The sequence below is a fragment of the Mirounga leonina genome, unplaced genomic scaffold, assembly GCF_011800145.1.
Source record: "Mirounga leonina isolate KUSES-001 unplaced genomic scaffold, KU_Mleo_1.0 Mir_175, whole genome shotgun sequence".
Taxonomy (NCBI): domain Eukaryota; kingdom Metazoa; phylum Chordata; class Mammalia; order Carnivora; family Phocidae; genus Mirounga; species Mirounga leonina.
In genome coordinates, this window is record NW_023270453.1 from 10,167,065 (window position 1) to 10,194,480 (window position 27,416).

The 27,416-nt window shown below is 42.6% G+C and overlaps 2 protein-coding genes across 3 annotated transcripts in view; one reads left to right on the forward strand and one right to left on the reverse strand.

Annotated features, from left to right (window-relative positions):
- The window catches only part of DHTKD1 (dehydrogenase E1 and transketolase domain containing 1), a 49,952-nt gene extending 42,714 nt beyond the window's left edge, over window positions 1-7,238 (reverse strand). Inside the window, exon 1 of the mRNA XM_035021653.1 lies at window positions 6,999-7,238. Within this exon, the coding sequence (XP_034877544.1) occupies window positions 6,999-7,155 (157 nt within the window). The 5' untranslated portion in view covers window positions 7,156-7,238. The remainder of the gene's footprint in view (window positions 1-6,998) is intronic.
- Window positions 7,239-26,383: 19,145 nt separating this feature from the next.
- UPF2 (UPF2 regulator of nonsense mediated mRNA decay) overlaps window positions 26,384-27,416 on the forward strand; it is a 111,526-nt gene continuing 110,493 nt past the window's right edge. For both annotated transcript variants that reach the window (XM_035021654.1, XM_035021655.1), the window contains exon 1: window positions 26,384-26,486. The gene's annotated coding sequence lies outside the window, so the exon portion shown is untranslated. The remainder of the gene's footprint in view (window positions 26,487-27,416) is intronic.

Here is a 27,416-nt window from a genome sequence, read left to right on the forward strand (position 1 = left end):
TAAATTCAAGCTTACCCAAATTGAAGTTTACAGAGGCTAAAGTACAAGCTGTTACTAATATCCAGCTACAAAAAACACTAATTGTAGGTCAAATTTTAACTAATGAAACCACTGCCATCTAAGAGGTTATTAGAAGCAAATTCAATATCTCCTTAAAGCCTCCATGCAATGGAAGTCTTAGAAAATGATGCAGTCGTCCTATGCAGGCACTGATTTTCAGCCAAGATAAATATTTGAAGAAAGAAGGCTGATGAAGGGCAAAGAGGAGGAGCGAGGCACCATAACTTTGATCATACCTCCTCCCACTTCACTATGTCACCTTTGATGTGGGAGGATGCCATGTGTCCATTTTCAGTAGGGCTTGTCCTTTGATTAACTTTGCCAATACCAAAAAGTTGTATACATGATCCATCACACCAACTCAATCATTCCTCTCAACCAAGATGGTACCTTTTAAGACAACTGGCAGGCGTTAATTAAACCATGTACTCCTGTTCTAATTAATAGAACTGACCGTAAGCACACACTTAAATGGAACTTAAGAAAAAACCCCAGCAAGTCTTCATTGTGTTCATCAGTAAAAAAGAAATTATTACTTTTTCTAAAACATAGTAATACAGTACATTACCCAATGTATCTCAAAGGTGCTTCCTTTCTTGATACTTGGTGTTATGGTGATAACATGCAAAATTCAATGCACTAAATGTTATAAATAAATTGCATATACAGAATCATATTTCCATTTCTTAGTAGGAATAAATAATTTCATAAGTATTCAGTTAACTGTGGAGCTGAGAGGAATGTAGGACAAGGTCTTCACCAGGCAGGATCTTACAATGTGAGCGGATGGTCCCTACACAAAACTGCACAATCATAAAACGTTCAGTAGAGTCCAAGGGGTCCCATAATGAGAGTTGAAGGAGCTCAGATTAGGATTGGCTGGAGTTGTTTGGACAGATGTCACGGAGGAGATGGGAATGGAGATGCATAAGAAGTGGAAAGGCATATAGGATAAAGAATATGGGGGAATTTATGTTGGAGAGAGGTAAGAAAGAAGGCAGAATGTGTCAGGAAACATGAAGTGCACTGAATATTAAGCTAAAGAATCTGGATTTGGGGCGCCTGGGTGGCTCAGTTGGTTAGGCGACTGCCTTCGGCTCAGGTCATGATCCTAGAGGGATCGAGTCCCACATCCGGCTCCCTGCTCAGCGGGGAGTCTGCTTCTCCCTCTGACTCTCTCCCCTCTCATGCTCTATCACTATCTCTCTCAATAAATAAATAAAAATCTTAAAAAAAAAAAAAAGAATCTGGATTTTATTCTGAGAGGCAAAGTAGAGCCTTTGGACAACTAACTGAGTTAAGAAAATGACTTAAAAAAAGAAAGAAAGAAAGAAAATGACTCAATGAAACCAACGTTTCAGAAAGACTAGACTAAGCCAGACAGGAACTAGGCTACGAATTTTAATACCAGTGAGGCTAGCCGTTTTATCTTTGTGAAGTCATGCATCTCTTTGAGAATTCAATGAAACCTACAGGCTCTTTGCCTAGACACACAGAGAGTTGTGCAAAGTCCACAGACCCTCTGAAACTTTTTCATATGGATCCATGGACCTTGGTTAGGAACACCTGAATTAAACATTTTTTTTTGGCAGCAGACCAGAATTAAAGGCCTAGACTAGGATCCCAATAGTGAAAACAGAAAGAAAGCAATGCTTTGAGAAACACAGTGCTCAAAATTTGATATGAAGTATGAGGTGAAAAAGTTGAAGGTGGGTTGCTTGCCCCGGATTTCTACAACTCGTCTGTAGCAGAGACTCCTCCAACTCCCAATATCCATTTTCCCTTCTCTTTCATAGTAATAGGTATTCGAACATATGGCCACCCAGAATAAAGATACGCGTCCCGGCCCCCCAGGCAGCCAGCTGACCACGTAACTAAGTTCTGATGAGTGAGAAGGGAGTAGCACATCAGTCCTGGGTCTTGTCCTTAAAGGGAGAGGTCTTTTCTCCCCCCTTTCCTCTGTCCTACTGGCCAGTCTGTGGATGCAATGGTGACCCATTCCGGACCAGAGTAGAGAGCAACACCCACAGGATGATGAAGAAACAACACAGAAGGAGCTTGAACCCCATATGGCTTTGCAGAGCAAAGCAGCTGTAACAGCTCAGACCTTTGGTCATCTTACTTAAGTCACTGTTATTCCAGGTCTCTGACATGGCCCTTGGACTTATCCTATCTAACACACAATTTGGTACCCGAGGTGGGTGGCTACCATAACAGAGCCTAAAATACATATGATGTTGGCTTAGCAGTCTGACAGTGGGTGCCAGGGACCAGACATTTCAGACTAGAAAGCTAATGAGCACTGTGTTCTGCTGTCTGACAAAACACGCAGTGAAACTGTCCCCTGTGATATCCTGTGGGCAGACTTATGTCTATGGGGCTGTAGCTTAGTAGCATGTGATCACGGTTTCTTGTCACTTTCAGGAAAGCCCGGGGAGAAAGATGAGGTCAAGGGAGATCAAACAAGAAGAGATGGAGGGAAATTCAGCTCTGCTAACAGGAGGCCTCTGTACCTAGAAGGCAGATCCTGGCAAGTTTGGGAAATTAGAAGCACTTAGAAAAGGTGGTTCAAGGGATACCTGGATGGCTCAGTCGGTTAAGTGAGCGTCTACCTTTGGCTCAGGTCATGATCCTGGGGTCCTGGGATCAAGCCCCATGTGGGGCTCCCTGCTTAGCAGGGAGTCTGCCTCTCCCTCTCCCCCTCCCCCCAGGTTGTTCTCTCTCTCTCTCTCTCAAATAAATAAATAAAATCTAAAAAAAAAAAAGAAAGAAAGAAAGAAAAGGTGGTTCAGAAGAGGCTGCCTCAGCAGGAGGTAAGAGAACAGGCAACCCTTCTTCAAGTACCTTCTAGAAAGCACACTGTTAGACAATGGGAGCCAGCTGAGCCTGCAAGGTCCAATAAAGGGTGTTGCCTTCCCACTATTATTTTAGATGGTCTCAAGGTAAGCACATTAAGTTTAGGGAGCTGAGTGGGTAGGGCACAGAAGCAGTAAATAAAAGACCAGAGGTTTCAAGGCTTAAAAAGTAGGTCTAGATAAGATCTTTGACTGAAGGCAATTTGCTCATAGAATGACCACAGGCAAAAAGACTGCAGACCTATGACTGTTACAAGAAAATTGTACTGCTGGGCGCCTGGGTGGCTCAGTCGGTTGAGCGACTGGCTCTTGATTTCGGCTCAGGTCAGGATCTCAGGGTCCTGGGATGGAATCCCGCGCTCAGCAGGGAGTCTGCTTCAGGATTCTCTCTCCCTCCCTCCCTGCCCCTCCCCCCTCACATTAACAAATAACCTTAAAAAAGAAAGAAAGAAAAAGAAAATTGTACTGCCAAACAAATCCCCGTTCTGGTCATAGAAAATGCCTGTAATTGATGACCCCAAAAATAACTCTCAGGCTCCTAACCTTACCAAAATAAAGTAGGCTATGGAAGGTATGCAGCCCCCAAGGATGGCACACTCCCCAATGCTCACGTCAGAGATGGCCACAGAGGACAACGGATAAAGGAAGACAGAAGGCAAAGCCAGGGGCCTGTAGTGAACTTACAACAAAGTTCCACATCAAGGAGCTTTTATCATTCCCCTCCAACAGGATTTGATAACTGGTTTGAATAGTGACTGCTGTAGTTCCCTCTTTCCTTTCCCAGATGAGAGTTTTCTTTGTATATTGAATGTGTCCATAGGGTGTGTGTGGCAGTTCATAAAATTCCAGAGCATGAAAAGACCCGGCCAGCCCTGACAGAGAGGACTCTACATTCTCCGGACATAAGAGACTTTGAGATGGAGTCAAGAACCGAAAGGAGGAGAAAGGAGGTGAATGCATCCTATGTATGGGAAGAAAAGCTTAGGTTATTTGAGTGGTCAGAGGGGTGGAGTGCAGTGATTACTAGCTTTTTTCCCAATATTTTCCCCACATAATTTTTAGCGAGTACCTGGCCACCCTAAATAAAAATTATGCTTTCCAGGGACGCCTGGGTGGCTCAGTTTGTTAAGCATCTGCCTTCAGCTCAGGTCATGATCCCGGGGTCTTGGGATCGAGCCCCATTTCAGGCTCCTTGCTCAGTGGAGAGCCTACTTCTCTCTCTGTCTGTTCTGCCTGCCGCTCCCCCCTGCTTGTGTTCTCTCTCTGACAAATAAATTTTTTAAAAATTATGCTTTCCAGTCTCCTTTGCAGATATATACTGACGAAGTTCTGGCCAGGGAGATGCTACACGAAGCGATAGACCCAACTCTCCTCCCCCTTTCTCCTACCCAGCCTAGTAGGAGATAGTGATCTACAGAGTCACTACAAAATAATGGAGTAAATTCTGAAACAGAGAGAAGAAAAACCTGCCAAAGATCTGCATGCAACGGTAATTTTGAAGAAAGTTGCAGGGTTGCCCACTTGCCTTTCAGTTTTATTCAGAGTAGTTAAAAGATAAGAAGAATGAAAAGAAAATTATTGCCCTTAGCAACAAAATTCCTTAAGCTAGATCCTATAACCATGCAACAATTGCTCCCAGGCACTGATTTCACTCTTGCCTCCCATTACCACAAGAGGCCACCATTGGCCTGCAGTTCCAACTCAATACTGAACTTTTCAAAGGTCACCAAGCACCTCACAGTAGAGCAAATTCATTACTGGGGGTGGGGAAAATTTGGTGATGAAGGGGAGGAAAGGGTTTATATACAAAATCAACCCCAGAGATAATTTTCAAACCACACCAGCCCAAAGCTCCCAAGATGATTTGGATACAGTCTTCCAGTTAAAAACCACTGGCCCATGGGATGCCTCAGTGGCTCAGTTGGTTAAGCGTCTGCCTTTGGCTCAGGTCATGATCCCAGGGTCCTGGGATCGAGCCCCACGTTGGGCTCCCTGCTCAGCAGAAGCCTGCTTCTCCCTCTCCTCTCCGCTTGTGCTCTCTCTCGTTATCTCTGTCTCTCAAATAAATAAATAAAAATAAAATCTTAAAAACAAAACAAAACAAAACAAAAACACTGGCCCAGGTTTTTCCAAGGCAAGGCTGTTTTCAGCTATCAGGCTGTTATTAAGAATCAAATAGAGGGGCGCCTGGCTGGCTCAGTCCCTGGAGTATGCAACTCTTGATCATGGGGCTATACGTTCGAGCCCCATGTTTGCATGTGGAGATTACTTAAAAATAAAATCTTAAAAAAAAATCAAATAGAGACCCAACTGTGAGAGAAAATCTTAAACAAGATCACAGTAATTGTGTACTGAGTACACACTAATATGATTTTAAATGAAGAAGAGATTGTCAAACATGTCCTATATATACATCCCTTAAAACTATAACAGTATTTGGCCATAGCTGGCTATGGACTTTCTGCTAGAGAATCAACCTGGGATGCCTGATAAAAATCTGTATTTTTGAACCAGATCTCAGACCACTGAATTAGAACCCTGGGGTGGGGGGATGCTTGGGAACTGGCATTTTATTTTTTTAAAGATTTATTTATTTGAGAGAGAGAGCACGCTGGGGTAGGGGTAGAGGGAGTGGGATAGCACCTCCAGCAGACTCCCTGCTGAGCTTGGAGCCCCATGCCGGGCTCCATCTCATGACCCTGAGATCACAACCTAAGCCAAAATCAAGAGTCAGATGCTCAACTGACTGAGCCACCCAGGCTTCCCAGGAACTGGCATTTTAAAAATCATCTCAAAATGATTTGAATATACACTTAAATGTTTGAGAATAATTGACATATAAAATTCTTGACACTTGATTTGCAAAGTGAAAGAAGACATCAGTAGTCTTACCCTCATGGGATTACTAGTTGGCCAAAATGCTTTCCCTAAAGAAATCCCACTGCATCCAAGAGACAGAAATCAGGTTTACTATTAACGTCCCCTGAGGTCAAGAGCAAAATACTGAGGTCCCAATACATAATATAAGATTCAAAGTTCGGGTTCTTATATGATGAAGAGGATCTTCATTGTTAACCTAATAGCTGGATTGAAGATGCCAAATGATCTTCCTCTAATAATCAGTCTGTATTCATCTTCTACTCTATGAGGATTAAATATAGACAACTTTGGGGGCACCTGGGTGGCTCAGTCATGATCTCATGGGTCATGGAGCCCCAGGAAGCAGGCTCACACTCAGGAGGAGTCTGCTAGAAGATTCTCTCCCTCAGCTCCTCCCCTCACTCACCAGCGCCAGCAGCGTTCTCTCTCTCTCTCAAATAAATAAATAAATATTAAAAAAAAAAAAAGAAAAGAAAACATAGACAGTTTTGCAGCATAAACCAAATACCCAAAATAGGTCTCTTGCACATGAGCATGCAAAGAGAGGTCTCAAGAACTGATATTCATGTCTCCTAATCCATTAAAAGCACCATTAACATACTTCTAAATTCAGAAAGGAGTTTAAAACTCTGAAATTAAAGTTAAAGGCTAGTTAGGTCAGGGAGACAAATAATTAATACCATGCTGTGGTCCAAGACCACCAACTAACTGCCCCCTTCACCCTCGCAGTACAGTCGTGATCCCCACACATTCTGCTCACACGAGCCTTCGAGATGGCCCTGGAAATGTATCTTTGAGTAAACTCGAGGAGCTGGGAGTTTTTTTTTTCTCCGCCGCCCCGCCTTCGCAATGAGCTAAGTTTCCACAAGTTTACATCCAAGGAATAGAAAAGACAAGGGCTCACAAAACCAGTCGGAACACGAACGCTGGGAAGATCACCCAAGCGTGGAACCAAGGCCGACACCTCGACCTCAAGATTCCCCAGCTACCGAGTCGGCTGGACAGACTATGACCCTGACCCTGGCAACACCCATGCCCGCCTCCCTTGGGCCCCTCACCTCCCCTTACTCCCCACCCGCCTGAGCACACTTTGCAGACCCCAGAAGCCCGACCTCCCCGACAACAGCACCCCACTTCAGGCCTGTCGGGGAGGCCCCGTGCCTCCCCGGACCCTGCGCCCACGATCCCGGCCCTATCCCAGACCTGGAGGGCGCGCCAGGCCGCCCCGGGGCTCCCGGCTCTCGGGCTTCCTCGGCCGGTAGCCATAGACGCCCTTCTCCGTCTGGTAACCGCGCCGGAGGAGGAGTGGACGGGCGCGGCAGAAGCCTCGTCTTGCTGCTGCCACAGTGGCCGTGGCCATGTCCCGCCTGGACCTCTGGGTCGGGAGACGAAGGGCACCACCCACCCGGAGCAAAGAAGGGTCGCTTCTGGGCCGCCTGCACCCCGCGCCGCTGGAAGCGAGGCGGGGGCAACGCCCCCGCGCCTGATTGGCCAGGGGCCGGCCCCTGGGAGCCAATCCCGGTCAGCGGCCGACGGGGCGGAGCCTCGTCCCGGGATCCCGCAGGGCTCGTGCGGCCCCGGAGGCCGAGGGGAGTAGGAAGTGTTGAGCCGAGCGTCATCTGCTGTCCGGTACAAAACTCGTTATCTCTGTATGATCTAAGGACTCCCGCCAGGAGTATTATTCACCCACCACCCCTCTGCTGGAAGCCCCAGAACACAACCACACAGACACGAAATTGGTTTTCATACCGAAGGGGAAAATCAGCGACAGGGTGCAAAAAAAGTAGTGGGACGGAGACCAAGGGACGCAAGAAGATAGAGGTCATATGAAGGAGCCAGAAAATCAATATTGCTCCTTTTTTTCTTCAGAAACATTGAGGAAGAAAGTAGAAAATAGTAGAGGAGGAGGTAAGAAGGGGATAAAATAAAAGTGAAAAGAAATTGGGCATGAAGATTGCAGGCAGTGTGGAGATATTGAGATTCTCCGTTGGTCTATCTCTGATAGATTTTCCCGAACTATTTAATTCCACAACTCACCCTTAACTTTCTCAATGAGGTGGCGGATGGAAGGGCTCTGAATCCTTCCCTAGTCAGTCATCCATCATTCCAGTCAGCCGTGCAGCTATACCCCATAGTCCTAAGAACATTACACCTGTGAGCCCAAGAGATCTCTCTACCTCACTCACTGAAGCACGGTGCCCACAGAGCACTTCGCTAGGTTCCAAGGATTAATAAGATACAGTGTCTGCCTTTAATCAGTTCCCAGGCCAGTTGTATACTGAACTCAACACACAGTATGAGAGATACTTGGACAGAGGCATGTGCCCTGCAAGCATAGAAAATCAGCATTGAGTACAAACAGGTGTGCCAGGGGAACCTCCTAAGTGGAAAGGACACTAGAACAGAATCCTCAGGGATGAAGCTGGTTATGGCGATTAGGATTTTTTTAAATAATTTTAACACAAAAGAGTCTAGAACACGATTGAAAGATGTTGCAAAGTACTAAATCAAAAATACAATATTTGGGAGGGATAATCCAATAGAATGAGGCTGTGCAATGGGAAGGGATAGGATCCGAGCACAGATGATGCTAGAAAGGGAGAAGACACGTGTTTTTCATTGATTCAGGTGGAAATAAGAGAAGATTGGTGCAAAAGCAATCAGAGTTATAGATTCAATGGTAGAATTCTGAAGGAATTTCTTCTATGTGAAGTATGAGGCTATAGTTTCCCCCCAAAAGAATTATCTGAGAAGGTGCTGGGGACTGGGGAGGTGAATCAGAGTTGAGAAAGGTGGGGACAGTAGGAAACTGTCATTGAGAAAAGTAGTAAAATGTAAAAGATTGTCCTAAAGTTTTGGGAGCCACCCAGTTGAGGTTGACAACCATGAATAGAGATACCAATTTCTGCTCTTTTGTGATTTTCTTTGTTAATGCTCAGCTGGCTTGGCACAGAGAAGGTGGGAAGGATGATGATTGGATCCATTCATGGCTATAATTTTTCCAGGTAGATGTGATAGAAAGGCCAAGAGACAAAGACGTTCAAGATACTAGTTGGCAAACTATTGAAATTAAAAACAAACAAACAAACATGGGCTCTATGCTGGAAAAAAAAGGGCTAGAAATATAAGAATGGACTGATAAAAGAAGGGAAGGGCCAATGGGTTGGTAGTTCCAATGAGGTTGAAGAATAGGTAAACTAGGGGTGCCTGAGAATCTGACTAGAACAGAAGGTTGTAGAAAGAAAATGGGGTATTTGAAGAAGCTCTTTCTGCCATGCCAAGAAGCTCTGTCCTGTCCCTGTGCTTTAATAAAAACACTTTTTCGTGCTGAAAAAAAAAGAAAGAAAGAAAATGGGGTGTTTGATGTGATGATTGCAGAAGTAATGATAAGGAAGGTTGGTTGGCTAAAGTAGGGTGAGGGAGAATGTCATCAGAGCTGAGAAGGTCAGAACTGAGAGGTCAGATTTTTAGATGAGGTGCCACAGGAACACTCACATCACCTTGGAAGTGGCAGGAACTGAAGTAGAGGAAGACTCTTAGTCATATATTGAAGCCTCTGGTGAATGATGAGGAACAACTAGGAAGTTAGCAGATGATGCTGAGGAAGGGGAAAAGGTGTGGCATAGCCCTAATGCATGGATTCAAATCAGCAGGGAAATGGGCAAAAATGTAGGCAGCAACTGGGAATAGAGATGACACAGATCCCATCCCTGGACCCCAGGTACAATCTATCCAAAATAGTTCTCAAATCTATCCACTCTCCTTCGTTACTGCCTAGTCCGGGCCATCAGCACCTCTCTCCAGGAGGACCACAGTAGCTTCCTCAATGGCATTCTGGCCTTGGGTCATTCCTTGCCTTGCCATACTTCTTCCACATTGAGTGAGACGTATTTCCTAAAATTAATATCTGATTCACAGGGCTGTTGTCTGAATTAGAATAAGAGCATTTAATTAAAAAAATACATAGCAGACTGTGGGAAAAGAACTATTATAATCATTACAATATTACTTATGCTGTGTTAAAACCACAGTTTATATAGTTTAATAGTTTTATTATTCCTGGAAAACTTAAATGTTTTGTTCTCTTTTCTACTATTATGTTATTTTTACATAGGACATGGATATAGACAGTTATATAGAGAAGGTTCTATATACAGTTTTATATAGATTTCTAGAATTGAAATGTAATGCTGTGGAAGTTGCACGAGTGCTGTGCTGGGGATCAGGCTACCAAATTCTAATTCCATTTTTTCCATTGATTGGCTATGTGACCTTGAGAGGACACAACCTCTCTATTTCCCCATGGTCTACACGTTCTTTAAAGTTCATTCAAGTTCTAAATGTTTTTTATTCTAAAGCTTAATGTAAAAAGTAAGAGGATATGTATTGGGCCACTAGAGGAGAAGGGGAGAGTGTAGGCCTTACTTATTTGTACAATGGAATATTATACAGAAATTAAAAATGAATGAACTAGATGTACACATAGAACATAAATAGTTTCCCAGAATATAAAACTGAGAAGAAAAAGTGATAGGAATGATATTCACACAAATTTTAAAAATATATCAAATTAGTCTATGTGTTTTTAATGAATCTGTACATATATAGTAAAAGTATAAATATATAATTAGGTAGGATGCATATCAATTTCAGTAAATTGTTTGGGGGGCATGGAGAGGAATAGGATGGGTGGGGCAGGAGTTTTATGATTTCTACAGTGCTATAGTTCTGAAAATTCTGATATAAATATTTCAAAATGTTTGTCTCTGTTGGCATTTCAAAATGTTAGTATCTGTCGGGCGCCTGGGTGGCTCAGTTGGTTAAGCGACTGCCTTCGGCTCGGGTCATGATCCTGGAGTCCCGGGATCAAGTCCCACATCGGGCTCCCTGCTCAGCGGGGGGTCTGCTTCTCCCTCTGACCCTCCCCCCTCTCATGCTCTCTCTCTCTCTCATTCTCTCTCTCAAATAAATAAATAAATAAAAATTTAAAAAAAAATGTTAGTATCTGTCAAATTGTGGGTGATGAGAATATGGATATTTGGTTTATGATCCTTTGTATTTTTCATCTTTTAAAAATATTTTACATTTTAGAGGTGCCTGGCTGGTTCAGTCAGTAGAACATGTGACTCTTGATCTCAAGATTGTGAGTTTGAGCCCCACATTGGGTGCAGAGATTACTCAAAAATAAAATCTTTAAAATAAAAAAATATATTTTATGTAAGTATTACCTACATTGGGAAAAAAATAAAATAATATATTTTAAATTTTAAGCATTTATGAAATATTTTTAAATTATAACTGAAAATTAGGGGCACCTGGGTGGCTCAGTTGTTAAGCATCTGCCTTCGGCTCAGGTCATGATCCCGGGATCCTGGGATCGAGCCCCGCATCAGGCTCCCTACTCTGCAGAAAGCCTGCTTCTCCCTCTCCACTCTCCCTGCTTGTGTTCCCTCTCTCGCTGTCTCTCTCTCTGTCAAATAAATAAATAAAATCTTAAATAAATAAATAAATAAATTATAACTGAAAATTAGAAAGATCTACCCTGATATCCTTCTTAAAATTGCAACTAACCTCATCACCCTTTATACTTCTGCTCCCCCTTACTCTACTCTTCTTCTTCTTCTTTTTTTTTTTTAAAGATTTTATTTATTTATTTGACAGAGAGAGCAGGAACACAAGCAGGGGGAGTGGGAGAGGGAGAAGCAGGCCTCCCGCCGAGCAGGGAACCCGATGTGGGACTCGATCCCAGGACCCTGGGATCATGACCTGAGCCGAAGGCAGTCGCTTAACCAACTGAGCCACCCAGGCGCCCTACTCTTCTTATTTTTATCATTACATATATCATTTCCTAACATACCATAAAATCTGCTTATCATTTTTTGTCTATCTCCCTTAACTAATATGTAAGCTCCATAAGGACAAAGGTCTTCGTAGGTTTTGCTCACAGATGTATCTTAAGTGCTTAGAAGAGTGCCTGGCACAAAATAGGTACCCCAGAAACATTTGCTCAGTGAATGTATGGATTTTAGAGCCTGACTGCCTGTGGTGAAATTCTAGTTTCTAGCTGTGGGATCATGGCCAAGTTACTTACACACTCTAAGCCTTAGTTTCCCTATCCATAAAATGGGACTTGTAATAGTACCTACCTAATAGGGTTGGTGTAACTACCTGTAAAACACTTTAGAACAATGCCTGGCATAATGTAAATACTCAATACATATTAGCTATTACTATTATTATTATTATTATATTGTTATTATAAGGTTTTAATCATGGTAGTGGCCCTCAGCATGATTCTTGGGATGTGATCGTCTTGAGCCTGCATGAGGCCTGATAAGTAAGTCTGTGTGTCAGGGTACAAGACAATTAGCAATGATTGAGTATGAGAAAAGGAATATTCTAGGTATCAACTAGGAGTTCGGAGTATGCCACCCCAAAATATGCCTCTCTGGCATAAGGATCATCTTGAGCTGAAAGCAATTGGAAAGAAACAAATATAAGAAGAGCAGGATGATTCTTAATCACTGGAGACAACTATAGACTCTAATCAGCCCAGAGAAGGTGCCAGAGGAATCTACATAACAAACTCATTAAAACAAACCTTATCTTCCATTGGTCCCCTTGTATATTTACCTTTCCACAATTTGCCATCCCTAAAAACCTAAACCCTTTTTCCTTTGTCTCATCTTTTTGGCAAATTCATTGTTCTTTTGTTAAGATGCTATACAAGCCCAAGTTCTAACCACTTCTTTTGAATTACTCATCACTGAATTTCTCCCACGTGTGCATGCGGGCAGTGCCTGTGTTGATAAACTCTGTTTTTCTCTTGTAAATCTGTCTTGTCAGTCTAATTTGCAGGACCCCAGGCAGAGTCTAGGAGGGTAGAGAGAGAAAGTTTTTCTTCCTTTATACAGCTAATTCTGTCTTATTAATAGAATGTTCAAATACGGGAATGGTCAATTCAACAGGCTTATTTTATTTTATTTTATTTTATTTTATTTTATTTTATTTTATTTTATTTTTGAGAGAGAGAGTAAGCGTAGGGGGAGGAACAGAGGGCGAGGGAGAGAGAGAATATTAAGCAGGCTTCACGCCTAGTGCAGAGCCCAATGAGGGGCTCGATTTCACAACCCTGAGATCATGACCTGAGTCAAAATCAAGAGTTGGATGCTTAACCCAGCTAAGTCACCCAGGCCTATTTTATTTTTGAAGAAAGGTCTTTCCTTGGGTTCTTTGCCCTATTATTTGAAGCACTGAGCATGCTAGAATTTATACTTTTGAAGGTAGACAAATTTCTTGCAGTAGCAACTTTCTATTAAAAGGAATTTTCAAATTATCATGATAATGGGGCACATACACACATTGTTCCTTTTTATACATAACCCAAAATTTATCTATTGCCAAAAGTAATTGATTTCATTTTCTTTCCTTACCCCTGCACACTTTTAATAGAGATGTTAAGAGTAAGGTATACATAACCAACTATTCTGGCCCAGGAAAGTGAGGAGCAAAAAGTGAAATTAAAAAAAAAAAAAAGGTAAAATTTATTCAAATGAATCCTTTAGGCTAAAAAATAACGTCTTTTCTCTATTGCTGATACTTAATCTCATTTCTTCCCCGATTAATGGAAATTCCTTAAAAAATGACTACTTCTTAATATCTTTTCTTTCCTCTGGCTAATAGCAAAGATCTTCTCTTTGGGGGCGCCTGAGTGGCTCAGTCATTAAGTGTCTGCCTTCGGCTCATGTCACGATCCCAGAGTCCTGGGATCGAGCCCCGCATCGGGCTTCCTGCTCAGCGGGAAGCCTGCTTCTCCTTCTGCGGCTCCCCCTGCTTGTGTTCCCTCTCTCGCTATGTCTCTCTCTGTCAAATAAATAAAATCTGTAAAAAAAAAAAAGATCTTCTCTTTGTTCTCATGAGTTTCTGCCATACATTGTGAAATATCTAACTTATAAAATATATTTATATAAGTATATGTATATAACATATAACATTAAAAATAATTTTGGTTGGGCGCCTGGGTGGCTCAGTTGGTTAAGCGACTGCCTTCGGCTCAGGTCATGATCCTGGAGTCCCTGGATCAAGTCCCGCATCGGGCTCCCTGCTCTGCAGGGAGTCTGCTTCTCCTTCCGACCCTCCCTCCTCTCATGTGCTCTCTCTCATTCTCTCTCTCTCAAATAAATAAATAAAATCTTTAATAAAAAAAAAAATAAATAATAATTTTGGTTATTATGGCACCTGCCTGGCTCAGTCAATGGAGCATGTGACTCTTGGTCTTGGGGCTGTGAGTTTGAGCTCCATGTTGGGTGTAGAGATCCCTTAAAAATAAAATCTAAAAAATAATAATAATTTTGATTACCATCGTATTAGTTGTCTGTTCCTGTATAACAAATTACCCCACAATGTAGTAGCTTGAAACAAGAAGCATAGTATCTCACAGTTTTTGTAGGTCAGTAATCCAGACAAAGCTTAGCTCAGTAGCTGGGGCTCAAGCCCTCTCACAAATTTGCAGTCGGACTGCTGGTTGAGATTGTGATTTCATCTGAAGGCTCACCCGGGAGCGATTCAACTTTCACTTCACCCATGTGGTTGTTGGCAGGATTGAATTCCTCATTGGCTGTTGGCCAGAAGCTTCCCTCAGTTCTTTGCTGTTCGGGCCTTTCCAAAGTGTAGGTCACAACATGGCAGCTGGTTGCCCTCAGGGAGAGAGGGAGAGAGAGAAAGCTCCAAAACTTCATAAACTAGCATTAGTACTAACACAGAATAACTTGTGCTGTATTATACCCACTAGAAATAGTCACTAAACTCAGCCTATGCTCAAGGGAAGGGGATTACATGAGGGTGTAAAGACCAGGAGCTGGGCATCCTTGAGTGCCATCTTAAAAGGCCATCTACCACAGCCTGTGACCACATGACCATTTCTAGAAATGTATGACTGAAGGGTGCACCACACTCATCTTTTTGACTTGTCACCCATGCATCCTCTCATGTAACTCCTTCACTGGCTACCACAACACTCTGCCTTGTTAGTCCTCTATCTTTTCTGTTTCTATTCCGAATGCTTTTTCAGTCATTTTCCTTTTCCAACTTCTTTTTGTTTTGTTTTTAAGGATTTATTTATTTATTTATTTTTTAAAAGATTTTATTTACTTGACAGAGAAAGCACAAGCAGAGGGAGAGGGAGAAGCAGGCTCCCTGCTGAGCAAGGAGCCTGATGTGGGACTCGATCCCAGGACCCTGGGATCACGACCCGGGCCGAAGGCAGCCGCTTAACCAACTGAGCCACCCAGGCATCCCTAAGGATTTATTTATTTATATGAGAAAGAGAGAGCATGCATGAGTGGGGGTAGGGGCAGAGGGAGAGGGAGAGAGATTCTCAAGCAGATTCTGCGCTGAGCATGGAGCCAGACATGGGGCTTGATCTCACAACCCTGAGATCACAACCTGAGCCAAAACCAAGAGTCTGAGCCACCCAGGCACCCCCCTTTTCCATCTTCTGATTTTCATCTCTATACTCTTGCAGAAAGTCCATCTGTCACCATTGAGACTTCCAGCCCAGCTCTCCCACCTGATGTTCTGTGAAACTGCTAACTGATACACCCAAGCTGACCCCTTCCTCTCCTGAATTCCTGTGACACGTAGAAGCAGTGTCTTCAGTTGAACATTTTTTTTTTCTCTGCTTATCTTGTCTCCCAAAAGATAAAATGTTTGAGTGGGGATAATGATTTTTTTTTTTTTTTTACTGTTTGCTTGTATATCTTGAGTGCTCTGTGAGAGTACTTCCAATTCTAACATTCTGTAACTCAATGACTCCCATCTCCTACCTAACACAGTAGAAGAATGACATTGTTTTACTTTATTGAAAATCAATCTGGCATATATTCATCTGGTGGAAAGTAATAGGCACTTACTTACTGAATTAATATTTATTGAGTACCTACTATATGCCAGCATTGTGCTAGATGCTTTGGAATATAGAAGTGAAGAAGTCAGACATGGTTCCTACGTTCAGGAGCTTACAATCTCAGATAGAAGTTAAGTAATCACACAACTAATTAATTATAAGTATAAAAGAATTGTGAAAGATGGGTATAAGATACTATGAAACTGCATAACTGAGGGGAAGGTTATCTAGTCTGGAGGATTATGTAAACTGAAATCTTGAAAATGAAATAGGAGTTAGGCAAGCAAAAAGAGGTGTTGAGGATGGATAACTCAAGGGCAACGTGAAGTTCTAACAAGCTCCTTATCCTCTCCTACTGCTTAGTGAAGGAGGGAGTATATTTTTAAAGTGCCCTTTTTAAAAAACCATGTTCTCTACCTGTGCCATGGTCTTACTTTCACTTTCCTTCCTCTTACATCACTTCATCAGAGTGGTAACAACTCTTATGTCAACATATTGTCTTTAAAACTATTTGTGAATGTGGCTCCTTCAGAAAATGTCTGCAAGGTAAGTGACCCATCCACTGCCCCCCTTCTTTGCTTTGTTTCTGGAGCAACTGAGTTGATGTTGATGCCACTGACTGAGATGAGGAAGAGTGGAAGGGGAGAAAACTTGGCAAAGTTCACTTGTGACATTTGAGTTTTATCTGGGATACTAAGTAGATCTGTCAACGAGGCAGTTGGATGCACCTGTCAGAATTCAGAAGAAAAGCACGGACCGAAAAAAACACATTTGACAGTTTTCAATGTACAGATGTTATTGAGAACCTGGGTATGAATGAGAAGTCCTGGATTTAGAATTCTGAAGAACTCAAAAGTTTAAAGGTTGGGATGAGAAGGAGTTGCCAGCAAAGGAAACGAGATAAAGCCAGAGAATTTTGAGGAAACGGGGCTTTTGAAGGGACACATCTAGGTTCAAATTCTAGCTTTGTCCGTTATTAACTGTGTGTCTGCACAGCTAATATTGGTCACATCTCATGGTGGAACACATCTTGCTTTCCATCTGAAAATGGAGATAATTATGCCTATCTTAGAGAAAGCTAGCATAGGCTCATGGCTAAGTAACTTCATCTAAACTGCCTGACTCCAAATCTTGGCTCCGTCTCTGACCAGCTGGGAGCATGGGCAGGTTCCCTAATTTCTCTATCCCTCATTTTTCCCCATTAGTAAAATGAGCTTAATAGTACTTATAACATTGGATTATTGTGAGTATTAAATAATCAGTGCATGTAAAATGTTTAGAACAATGCCTGACGCCTAGTAACATTAGCTATATTATGATTGCACCGTTTTAAAATTTAAAAAAGAATGGTTGTATAGAACTTGCAAAATAGTAAGTACCAAAAGATGATAGCTGTTATTATTAGTTTATCATCATTATCATCATCATTATTATTTTGAGAGAGAGAGTGCACATGTGCAAGTGTAGAGGGAGGGGTAGAGGGAGAGAGAGAGAGAATCCTAAGCAGGCTCCATGCCCAATGTGGAGCCCAATGTGGAGCTTGATCCCACAACCCTGAGGTCATGACCTGAACTGAAATCAAGATTTGGACCCCTAACCGACTGAGCTACCCAGGCACCCCTTGCTTATTATCATTATTATTAAACTGATAGTGAATGTTGCATATGAAAAATTTAATCCAAAGTGTTTAGATGAGTCTTTCATGAAGATGGAAGGAAGGGGCAAAACACAATGGAATGGCTATCTGTACAGCTTCTATGGGGAAAACTTAGGGAAGTATAATGTATACATAATAGGTCTGTAGGACAGAATCTTCCCAAAGAAAACTAAGCTAGAAATTACACCCATTCTCTTACCTTACCCTTAGCAACTGACACAAGAAGGGAAGTGATGTCAGACTCTTCAGGCAGTAACTTTTTTCCCCAGCTCTATTTCTCATTGTGACAATATCGTCCTGGGTTATGAAGACAACCACTTTTCTTTCTTTTTTTTTTTTTTTTAAAGATTTTATTTATTTATTTGAGAGAGAGAATGAGCTAGAGAGAGTGAGCACATGAGAGGGGGGAGGGTCAGAGGGAGAAGCAGACTCCCCGCCGAGCAGGGAGCCCAATGCGGGACTCGATCCAGGGACTCCAGGATCATGACCTGAGCCGAAGGCAGTCGCTTAACCAACTGACCCACCCAGGCGCCCCGAAGACAACCACTTTTCATTTGGATTCTTAAACACTTGGAAGCAGTGACAAGAGGTGTGGCCAAATTAAATTAAAATAATGAAGTTAAGGATCATAAAGTCTAATCTACTGATTTTTAAAATAAAGCATCTGAGTCACAGGTTTACAAGTGACTTGCCCTAGTTTCATTGTGTTACATGTACAGTAGTAGCCAGGCTCCAAGACCAGACACCGGTTGATTAATTTCTAGCCCTTCCTCTTACCTTTGTGTTATCGTGGGTATAGTTTTAGCAACACACTGGTCTGACCCAGGCAGACATTCTTGTTTTATTATATGTATTGGCCAGTCTTGTTAGAGCTAGGTTATAAAATCATGTCTTTTCTTATTCTATATTCTGTGTAACTGTGTAAAAGGGGATATCGGTATTATTATGTGTGTGGAGTTCAGATATATAAAGTGGGGAAAACATCCTAGAATGGGAAGAAATAATGCATAAAAGCATGAACGTTGGAATCAGAAAGTTCCGACAAGAATGGAGATTCTATTTAGTAGCTATGCCATCCTGGCCACATTATCTAACCACACTGAACGCTAGTTTCCCCATCTCTAAAAGCAAGGAAAATAACCAAATAGGATCATTGGGTTGATTAATGCCGGAAGCACACTAAGAAAGAGGCATCTGTTTCTTTCTCTCCATTTATCCAGTGAATCACTCAGTATTAAAAACTTGAATTAGCTTTAATGCAAATCATGAAAAGGAGCATGGAGGCCTATATTTGGGCTGCTAAGCATTGGTATATTGCTTGGTAAATAAAAATGAGACTCCAGTATATGATTGTTTCCTCTAAAATAATGTGTTCTTTTCACTCTAGTTTAATCCTACTTTCCTGCATCAGTACACAGATTTTTCTCCCTCTTCCATGACAGCATTTGTAGAAGAGGGAAAACTTTTCCTCTACCCTCTTAGGTGTGTATCTGAGGTGTGTGAATTAAACTGACAAAAGACAAATTAAAGGGGGAAATGGTATACAACTTTAATGGATGTTTTTAATTTTACATGCAAGGAGACTACACAGAAAAGAAGTGAAAACCTAAAGAAATAGATACGGAAGCTTACATTCCATTTTAACAAAGGGTGATAAATTATGGAAAAGTGACTGGACAAGGGGAGTTTGGACTTCTAGGGGCAGCAAGTTGTGGAAAAGTAAATATATGTGGAAACTAATGGAACTTAAGGCTGGTTTTAGTAAGGTTTGTTTGTCCAGACTCATCTTGGTGTCAACTTTCCATCTTCTTCATGGTCACAAATCTCTCAAAGAGAGGATCAATGGAAGTCCTCATTTCATAGAAGTTTATACTTTCAGTCAGATAATGGAAGATCTGTGAAGGCTTCTTTGTGCATCTGTTAATTCTCAATTACCTTCAGCTCAAAATAATCCATATGCCAAAGTGGCATATTTTGGAGTGGAATATTCTAATCCCCTTCATATTCATTCACTTAATAATACCTTCTATCAAAATATCATTAAGTGCCTACTATGCACAAAGATTAATAAACTATAAATCATATCTTCAAGGAGCTCACAGTTTTAATGCGAAAACAAATATAAACAAATCATTTCCATATAACATAATGAATGTTATAACAGAGATGTTCAGAGGCTGCTAGGAACCCAGGGAGGGGCAGGGACCTAATCTGATATACGTGGGGTGCTAGTGATGAAGAATGGCTTCCCTAGGGAAATAATCCTTGAGTTCCTAGTTAGGAAACATTCATGGGAGAAAGGGCATTCTAGACGGAAGCATAATACGTGCACTAAGGAAAGAGGAAGTCCAGTCTATGCAGGTTATCTATTGTGGCTAGAACTTAGACCTGTGGGGGAAGTAGCAGGAAGTGAAACTAGACATATAAGTAAGAGCTATGCATTATTAAGGACTCCTGCTAAAGACTCTGAATTTTACCCTGTAAGTCAGTGACTTCCAAAGTGGGTTGGCACCAAGGGGTATGTAAAATGATTTCCTTAGGCAAAAATACTGGAACTTCTGCTTTGTTTTGTTTTTTAATTCTTACCTTTGTATTTGGGAGAATGTACTGTAATGTATATATTTGTGTAGTACACACAATTTGTATCTAAGTAAATATACATGGATTGGGAGGATGACCTCCACCCCTCCCCATATAATTGTATGATCAAGGAGGTTTGGGGAGGATTGCCATTAAGGGAAGTTAAATGATCTAATACTCTCCAAGGTCGGTAGAGGGCAAGAGTAGAAGCAATTTGGTCGCCTGGGTGGTTCAGTTGGTTAAGTGACTGCCTTCGGCTCAGGTCATGATCCTGGAGTCCCGGGATTGAGTCCCACATCGGGCTCCCTGCTCGGTAGGGAGTCTGCTTCTCCCTCCTCCCTCTCATGCTCTCTGTCTCTCATTCTCTCTCTCTCAAATAAATAAATAAAATCTTAAAAAAAAAAAAAAGAGTAGAAGCAATTAGGAAGGAGAACTAAGAGATGGTTGCCAGTAGTGTGGGTTTGAGTTACGTGGCTGTGAACTAAGGCTGTCGGGGTGGGGCTATGGGTAAGGACCCAGGCAAGATCTTTCTGAGACATATCAATTGCATTTGGACAAGGGATGAGGACTGAGGACTACCTAACTACTGGAGAGGAAAAGCTTTTCCTCTACCCTCCTACGTTCTTCATTTGGAAGTGTGTGAATTAAACTAACAAAGGACAGATGAACAGGAGAGAAGGCACACTATTTTTTATTAATATTTACATGCACAGGCGTTCACCAAAAAGAAGCAAAACACAAAGAAGCAGTTAGACTCAGGGTTTACACACCATTTTAACAAAGGAGAAGGGGCTGGGGCCTTAAAGGACAACTAAATACGGGAGTGACTTGGAAATATATGGAGAAGTGATGGAAGATAAGTCCGATCTGTGTATGCAAACCCTTCTGGGTGTTGACTCTCTATCACCAGCGATAAGAGTCCCTCTCTTCTTCCTAACACAGAGGTTGGGGTGGGGGGCAGACACCTTCACAAAGGGAAATTCATGCACTGCTTTTAGGCAGATAAGGGGAGATCTAGAGAATTCTTCCAGCATCGTTGATTCTCAATTGCCTTCAGCTCAAAATAATCATTATGCTGAAGTGCCATGTTTTGGGGTGACATATCCTAATACCCTTTAGCACCATTAACTGAAAGAATAAAAATAAATCATGAAGTAGATGGAGTTGGAGACCAACATGAAGTTCAATTTTGGACATTTTACGTTTGAAGTATATGTGGAATATTTCATCATAGCTGCCCCACAGCAAAGACTTAGAAATATGGGTTGGGAATTAAATTAAGACAATTAGATGACATAGGTTACTTTCTCACCACTTATCATTAGTCCCCTCCCCCAAATATTGAGATTGGTTATTCTCCTGGACAAACTGAAGTGAAACCAGAATTAGAAATGATGTTTACAAATTTCTGCGTTTATTTGTTACAATAGCTGAGAAATCTCATTCTTTTTTCCCCTCCCCCCCCCCCAGCTTTACTGGGGTATAACTGAAAAATGAAATTGTAAAATATTTAAAGTGTACATTTGTACATTGTGGTGATTTGATTTTTGCCCCTTTTTAATTTTCATTTTAAGTTCTTTTTCTTAGCACGGATTTCCAGTGCTTGGAGTAAAAGATTTCAGGCACACTGATTTCACACCAGAGTTAAGGGCTATTGAAGCATTATTTACTTCAACTGCAAAGCCATTTAGATGACTGTGTTTCGTATTTCCAAAATGGTTTAGTAACAGCTACCACAGAGCATACCCTGTGAGCACTGTGCTAAGTGCTTTTATTTGAATCACCTCATTTACTATTCACAAAACCCTATGAAAAGGTACTGTTATTATCAAGATTTTTAAAAAGATTTTATTTATTTATTTATTTATTTATTTATTTATTTATTTATTTGAGAAGGGGGTGGCATGCGAGTGGGGGTCAGGGCAGAGGGAGAGGGAGAGACAGAATCCCAAGCTGACTCCACGCCAAGCATGGAGTCAAGGTGGGGTTCAATCTCATGACCCTGAGATCACCACCCGAGCCGAAATCAAGAGTTGGTCGCTTAACCAACTGAGCCATCAGGCACCTCTATTACCAAGATTTTTTAAGAATTAAAAGCTGTGATCTAAACTGGTTAAAGAATTAGCCAAGCTCAAATAGCTGGTATATTTTGGAACTAGAATTTGAATTCATGTAGTCTGACTTCAGAGATGCATGCATCTTGCTTTCCATGGTGGCTTCTAAACCAGTTCTCTTTTATCCTCTTTCAAAAGCCTCAGCTCCTCTGGATTTGTTCCTTCTGTCTATAGTCCCAGTTACTGCAGCTCTCCAGAACCACATTCTGATGTCCTCATCTGTCCCTTTTAATTCACTAAAGTTCCTGGCTTTGTTAAGAAAAGCACAGGCCCCAAATGGAGTCACTTAGGTTAAAGGCCTCACATCAGCAAAGCAAGACTTAATACCTAACCTAACTGCAGTTTCAATTCCCACAGGAACGTGGAATTACCTGGTCAGTACCAGAAAATATACCGATAGGCCCCTTCCATTCCCCTCAGGAGGGTTACCTTGCCTAAAACAATGCATTCTTTGCTAATAATTTCCTTTATTCTCCTCTCTGCCTTTAAAAACTGTCCCCTTTCTGCAGCTTGATGGAACTTTTTTCTATTTGCTAGACGGGATGCTGCCCAATTCATGAATCATTTAATAAAGCCAATTAAATCTTCAAATTTACTCAGTTGAATTTTTGTTATTAAACAGCTCTTTCATCACCATTTTCTTGGCAACCTCTGCTCCTGTCAATCCATTAACCCTATCCACACTCACACATACACTTCATTCCCCTTAACTTCCCTCCATACCCAGCTGAGATTCCATGATCCTTCGTGATTATCATCTTCTTGCAAACACACAATCCCCTTACTCTTCACTTTCTTTTTCATCACGCTCAAGGGGGGCAAAAAAGCCACAACCTTGACTGAAACTAACTGTTCATCTCTTCTGGAGAAATTGGCATATGTAGGCTGCATGGTTTTAAATTCATGATCAGAAACACCAAGTAGTGTGTCAGCAGCAATCCTTAGTATGCATCTCCATTGCTTTCATGTTCTTCAAGCCGCCTCTTTCCTATTTTCCCCTCTGTTTTCAAACCTCCCCCAATCTCTCCCTCACCCCACTCTTAGCTGATGATCTTGCCTCCAATTTCATTGAGAAAATAGGAATGATCAAGGTGGAAGTCCTTTACAATCCCCCCTCCAAGTCTACAAGCCTATCTGTCCATGCATTCATCTTCTTTGTTTCCCTCTTAATATCTTACGGGCACTACTTCTATCAAAGACACTCTTTCTTTTTTTTTTTTTTCCCTAAGATTTATTTATTTAGGGGGCCCGGGTGGCTCAGTCCCTTAAGCATCTGCCTTAGGCTCAGGTCATGATCCTAGGGTCCTGGGATCGAGCCCCACACTGGGCTCCCTGCTCAGCGAGGAGTCTGCTTCTCCCTCTCCCTCTGCTTGTGCTCTCTCTCCCAAATAAATAAAATCTTTTAATTATTTGAGAGAGAGAGAGGGAGAGAGAGTGGAGGCAGGGGACAGGGGCAGCAGGAAAGGGAGAGAATCTCAAGCAGACTCCACGCTCTGCGCAGAGCCCAACACATGGGCTTGATCTCACAATCCTGAGATCAGGACCTGAGCTGAAAGCAAGAGTTGGATGCTTAACCGACAAAGCCACCCAGGCACCCCTCAAAGGCACTCTTTCTCCTTGTACTTCAGATTCCATTCCTTCTTACCACTGCAAGGATTTTGCTCATTGTTACCTGTTTTCTCTCTCCCTGCATCATTAATATTTACCTCCCTATTGGATCATGCCCAGGAATATACTTCCTTTTTATCTTTCATTAAAAATACAAAAAGATACAAATGTAAAAGATACAAATCTAGCTTAAATTAGTCAAGCTAGACATCAGCTTCTAAAAGACGGAGGTGAATTTGTTCAAGGTACAGCACATATTCAGCAGGGCACCAGGCAGTTCATGTCACATGAGCCCTGTTTTTTTTTTTTTTTTTAATTTAGGATTTATCTTGCCCTGAAATTGTAATCCCTTTCTCTTGCCTTTGCTTTCTAATGCGAAGCAGCATTGTAACTGGGGTTTAAATAGAAAATAGTATCATGTAAATTATGTTTATCAGTTTTTCTTTTTTCATATGGTATAGTTCTGTCAACTGAAGCAGGCAGAGGAAAAGGCATTTTTTAGAATTTCCTCAAATAATGAAATATCTAGATAGACACTTAAAAACTAAATATAATGTAGTTACAGGAAATAGTGAAACTTGAATGATCAGAATGCAAAAATGATGACTTCTTCAGAGAAGTGTGTTTCTTCTAGTTAAAGATTGCAACAATAGCCTCTTATCAGAAAGCTTTGGTGGCTTTTGACATCTTTCTTTGGAAAGAAAACAATGGGGAGCATTTTCAGTCTACGAAAAAGTATAGGCATTAAGGCAGTGGGATACATCAGAAAAAACTTGGGTTTTTGGGGTTGGACTTGTGTGTAATAGTATGCTTATTAGTTTTGTGATATTGAATTAATCTTTTTGTGACTCAGTTTCTATAAAATGGGGATCATAATACCTATAAGATTATTATGATTATTAATTAAAATAACAAATTTAAAATAAGCAAAAGCTCAATAAAAAGGCTCTCTCTTTTTTTTTTTTTTTTGATCCCTGTAGTCACAGGATTTCCTTTTAATACCTCATGAAAGGTAAAGATTGACTTGGATAGGCAGATTTATTCATTAACAGCATAGAGATAAATTTTCTTAAGGTAGGCAGACAAAATGAGGAAAACTTTTGAAAAGAACAGTGGTGGCCATCCCCAGTATAGTGGTTTGGGACAGTTCTCTCCTAACTGTTTTGTTATTGTTGTTTTTAAGTAGGCTCCACGCCTAGCAATACTGAGATCCAGACCTGATTATCAAGAACAAAATGCTTAACCAACTGAGCCACCCAGGTGCCTTCCTCCACTTACTTGTTTATCAGTGGTACAGAATAGCAGCATTTATCTTTCTCTTTCACTACCCTTTAAATGATCGACCTATTAGTAGTGTTTCGAAAAAAAAAAAAAAAAAACTAAGTACAGGAAACATCGACACTCAATTTGTGAAGGCGATTTATTTGCATGCTACTAATAAATGGAAAGCGAACCACTAAATAGAGGCAAATGGGCAAAAGCTGAATACAAATGAAACCTCATGTATTTGAGGTTGGTAGCAGCTCATTTTGTGAGCTTGTATATCGGGTGAGGCGCCACATGTCAAGCAAGAATCAAGACCAGTTTTGTACCCTTGTTCCTTTGGCTCCTGACCAGTCAAAGCCAACCAGTACGAGATCATGTTAGCAGATCTAAGCAGTGTTTCGATAAAAATCGGAAGCCAGATACACAAACTCCGCAATTTAAGAGGAGTTAAGTTGTGTGGATAAACTAATGCCCTTTTAAAAAGTTGACTTGGTTTCGCAATCGGAAGAAATGACAAGAGTAGCCAACTTTTTAAACCAGTGATTACATTCAGTAATTCAGGGAGGTCATTCCATTTTAATTTTTTTTTAAATTTGTTTGCTACGACAGGGTACTTTCTAAGATCCGTTGAGAAAAACCTTTCTTTTCTTCACTCTGGGTTGTTTTTATGTCGAACAACTAAAAAAGTGCTTCTGGAAATTCCCCCACGGGACTTTCGTAGTCTTTCTAGGGCACTCTTTAAATCTAGACCCATTCCTAACCAACTTCTACTTTTCCCACCAGCCATATTCTTTAGCTTCTCCAGTTTTCAACTTCCTAAATCTTCAACCTCACCCCTCAAATTAGCCCAATCAAACTTTCCCTTCTTAGACCTCTCCCTTACGTTCGCTCCAGGAAACTCCCCTGATAATCACGTGACCAAACTTGTCCTTAATGGCGCTCCGTAATTCTCCTACTGTTCCACCGCCCTTCCTTACCTCCTATTAGCTCCGCCCCACCCCATTCTAGCTCCCCCCTTCTAATCCCCCAAGTGCCTGCGCCTGCGCATCTCCAATTCAGGCGCTTTCCCTTTCCTGGCGACCAATCCACTTCCTGCCTTCGGTCCTTGGAACACTCCTCCCCTCTGCTGGGGACCTGACTTGAGGTACTGGTTGTGGCTGCCCCATTCATTGCCTGTCTGAAAAACTCGCTCTTTTCATCTGGTGGACAATTTGAGCCAGCCTGTATGTGTGTCGCACCTGTCTGCGCCTTTGCTCGCGATCCGTCACTCCATGGTTAAGCTAAGGGCATCGATATGCCGGGGGAAGGGAGATCCGGACAGTTTTCGATCAGGCTTACGTCCGAACAGCTTTTTCCTTTCCTCCTCCCTCCGCCCCGCCCCCACTCGCAGCCCGGCCGCGCTGGTGAGTGGCGGGCGGGAGGGCCGGCGGGCGGAGGGAGGAGGGAGAGCTGAGGGAAGGCGGGCCCTCGGCTGCGAGATAGGTGGGGGGAGGGGAGGGGAGAGCCCGAGCGCTGGAGTTGGTGCTGGGAAACCCGGGGCTAATGTTGACAACAGGCTCGAGGTGAGTCCCGGGGAACCTCCTTCCCCTCCGCTCCAACGATCGGGAGGGAGCGGGGTTGGGGGGCACCGGCCTGGACTCCTGCTCCCTGAGGGACCCAAGAGCCGACTCCGCACCCCAGCGCTCCGGGGGCGGCGAGCAGTAGACGGACCGCAGCTCCGGCGTCGTCCTCCTCAGACCCCTCTCCCGGAGGCTCCCATCAACGCGGGCGCCCCCGGCCCGAGGCACACATGAGGGGCGGTCGAGCGGGTGTCTGCCCCACATGCCCGGGCTGGGCCTCGGGGCTGAAGGCGGGCAGCCTGCTGTGGCGGGGTGAAGGTGTTTGGGGGTGTGGAGTAGAGCGAGGGGAGGTTGGGGAAAGCTCTTCGGGAGCCGGGAGGAAAGCGAGGGCGAGGAAATGGGGAGGGTGCGTGTGTGGGAGGATGTGGAGTAGGGAGACCAGCCGGAGAGTCTCGGTCTCGGGTGGTGAGGGAGTGTGGGGTGAGAAGTTAGGGTTGGGGCAAGGATGGTCCGCGAAGGTGACCGAGGGTACCCGTAGGAAGGGGAGTTGTGGCGGGGAAGCGTGTGGGGTATGGGAATGTGCAGCAGGAGCAGGGGTTTGTGGGAGATGTGTGTGGAAGGGAAGGGGTTTCGGTGTTTGGGAATGGTGGGCAGGGGTTATTTGGTTTACTTCTTTTTAGTCACACAGGCTGAGGGTTCTTCGCTCTGCCTTCATCCCAGGGCTCTTAGTATTTACTCTCGTTGGTACTTTTGAACTGAGGAGATCATCACAGGGTATTTGGTCGTCAGGTTGGCCCGGCAGAGCCAGCTTACGGGTTTGGGGGTACACACTGAACCGGACCATCAGCTCTCCTGCTTTTTTAGAACCTGTATGTCATGATGCATCAGACCAAAGTAAAACTATCACTCACCCTTATCCTTTTTCGTAGTTTT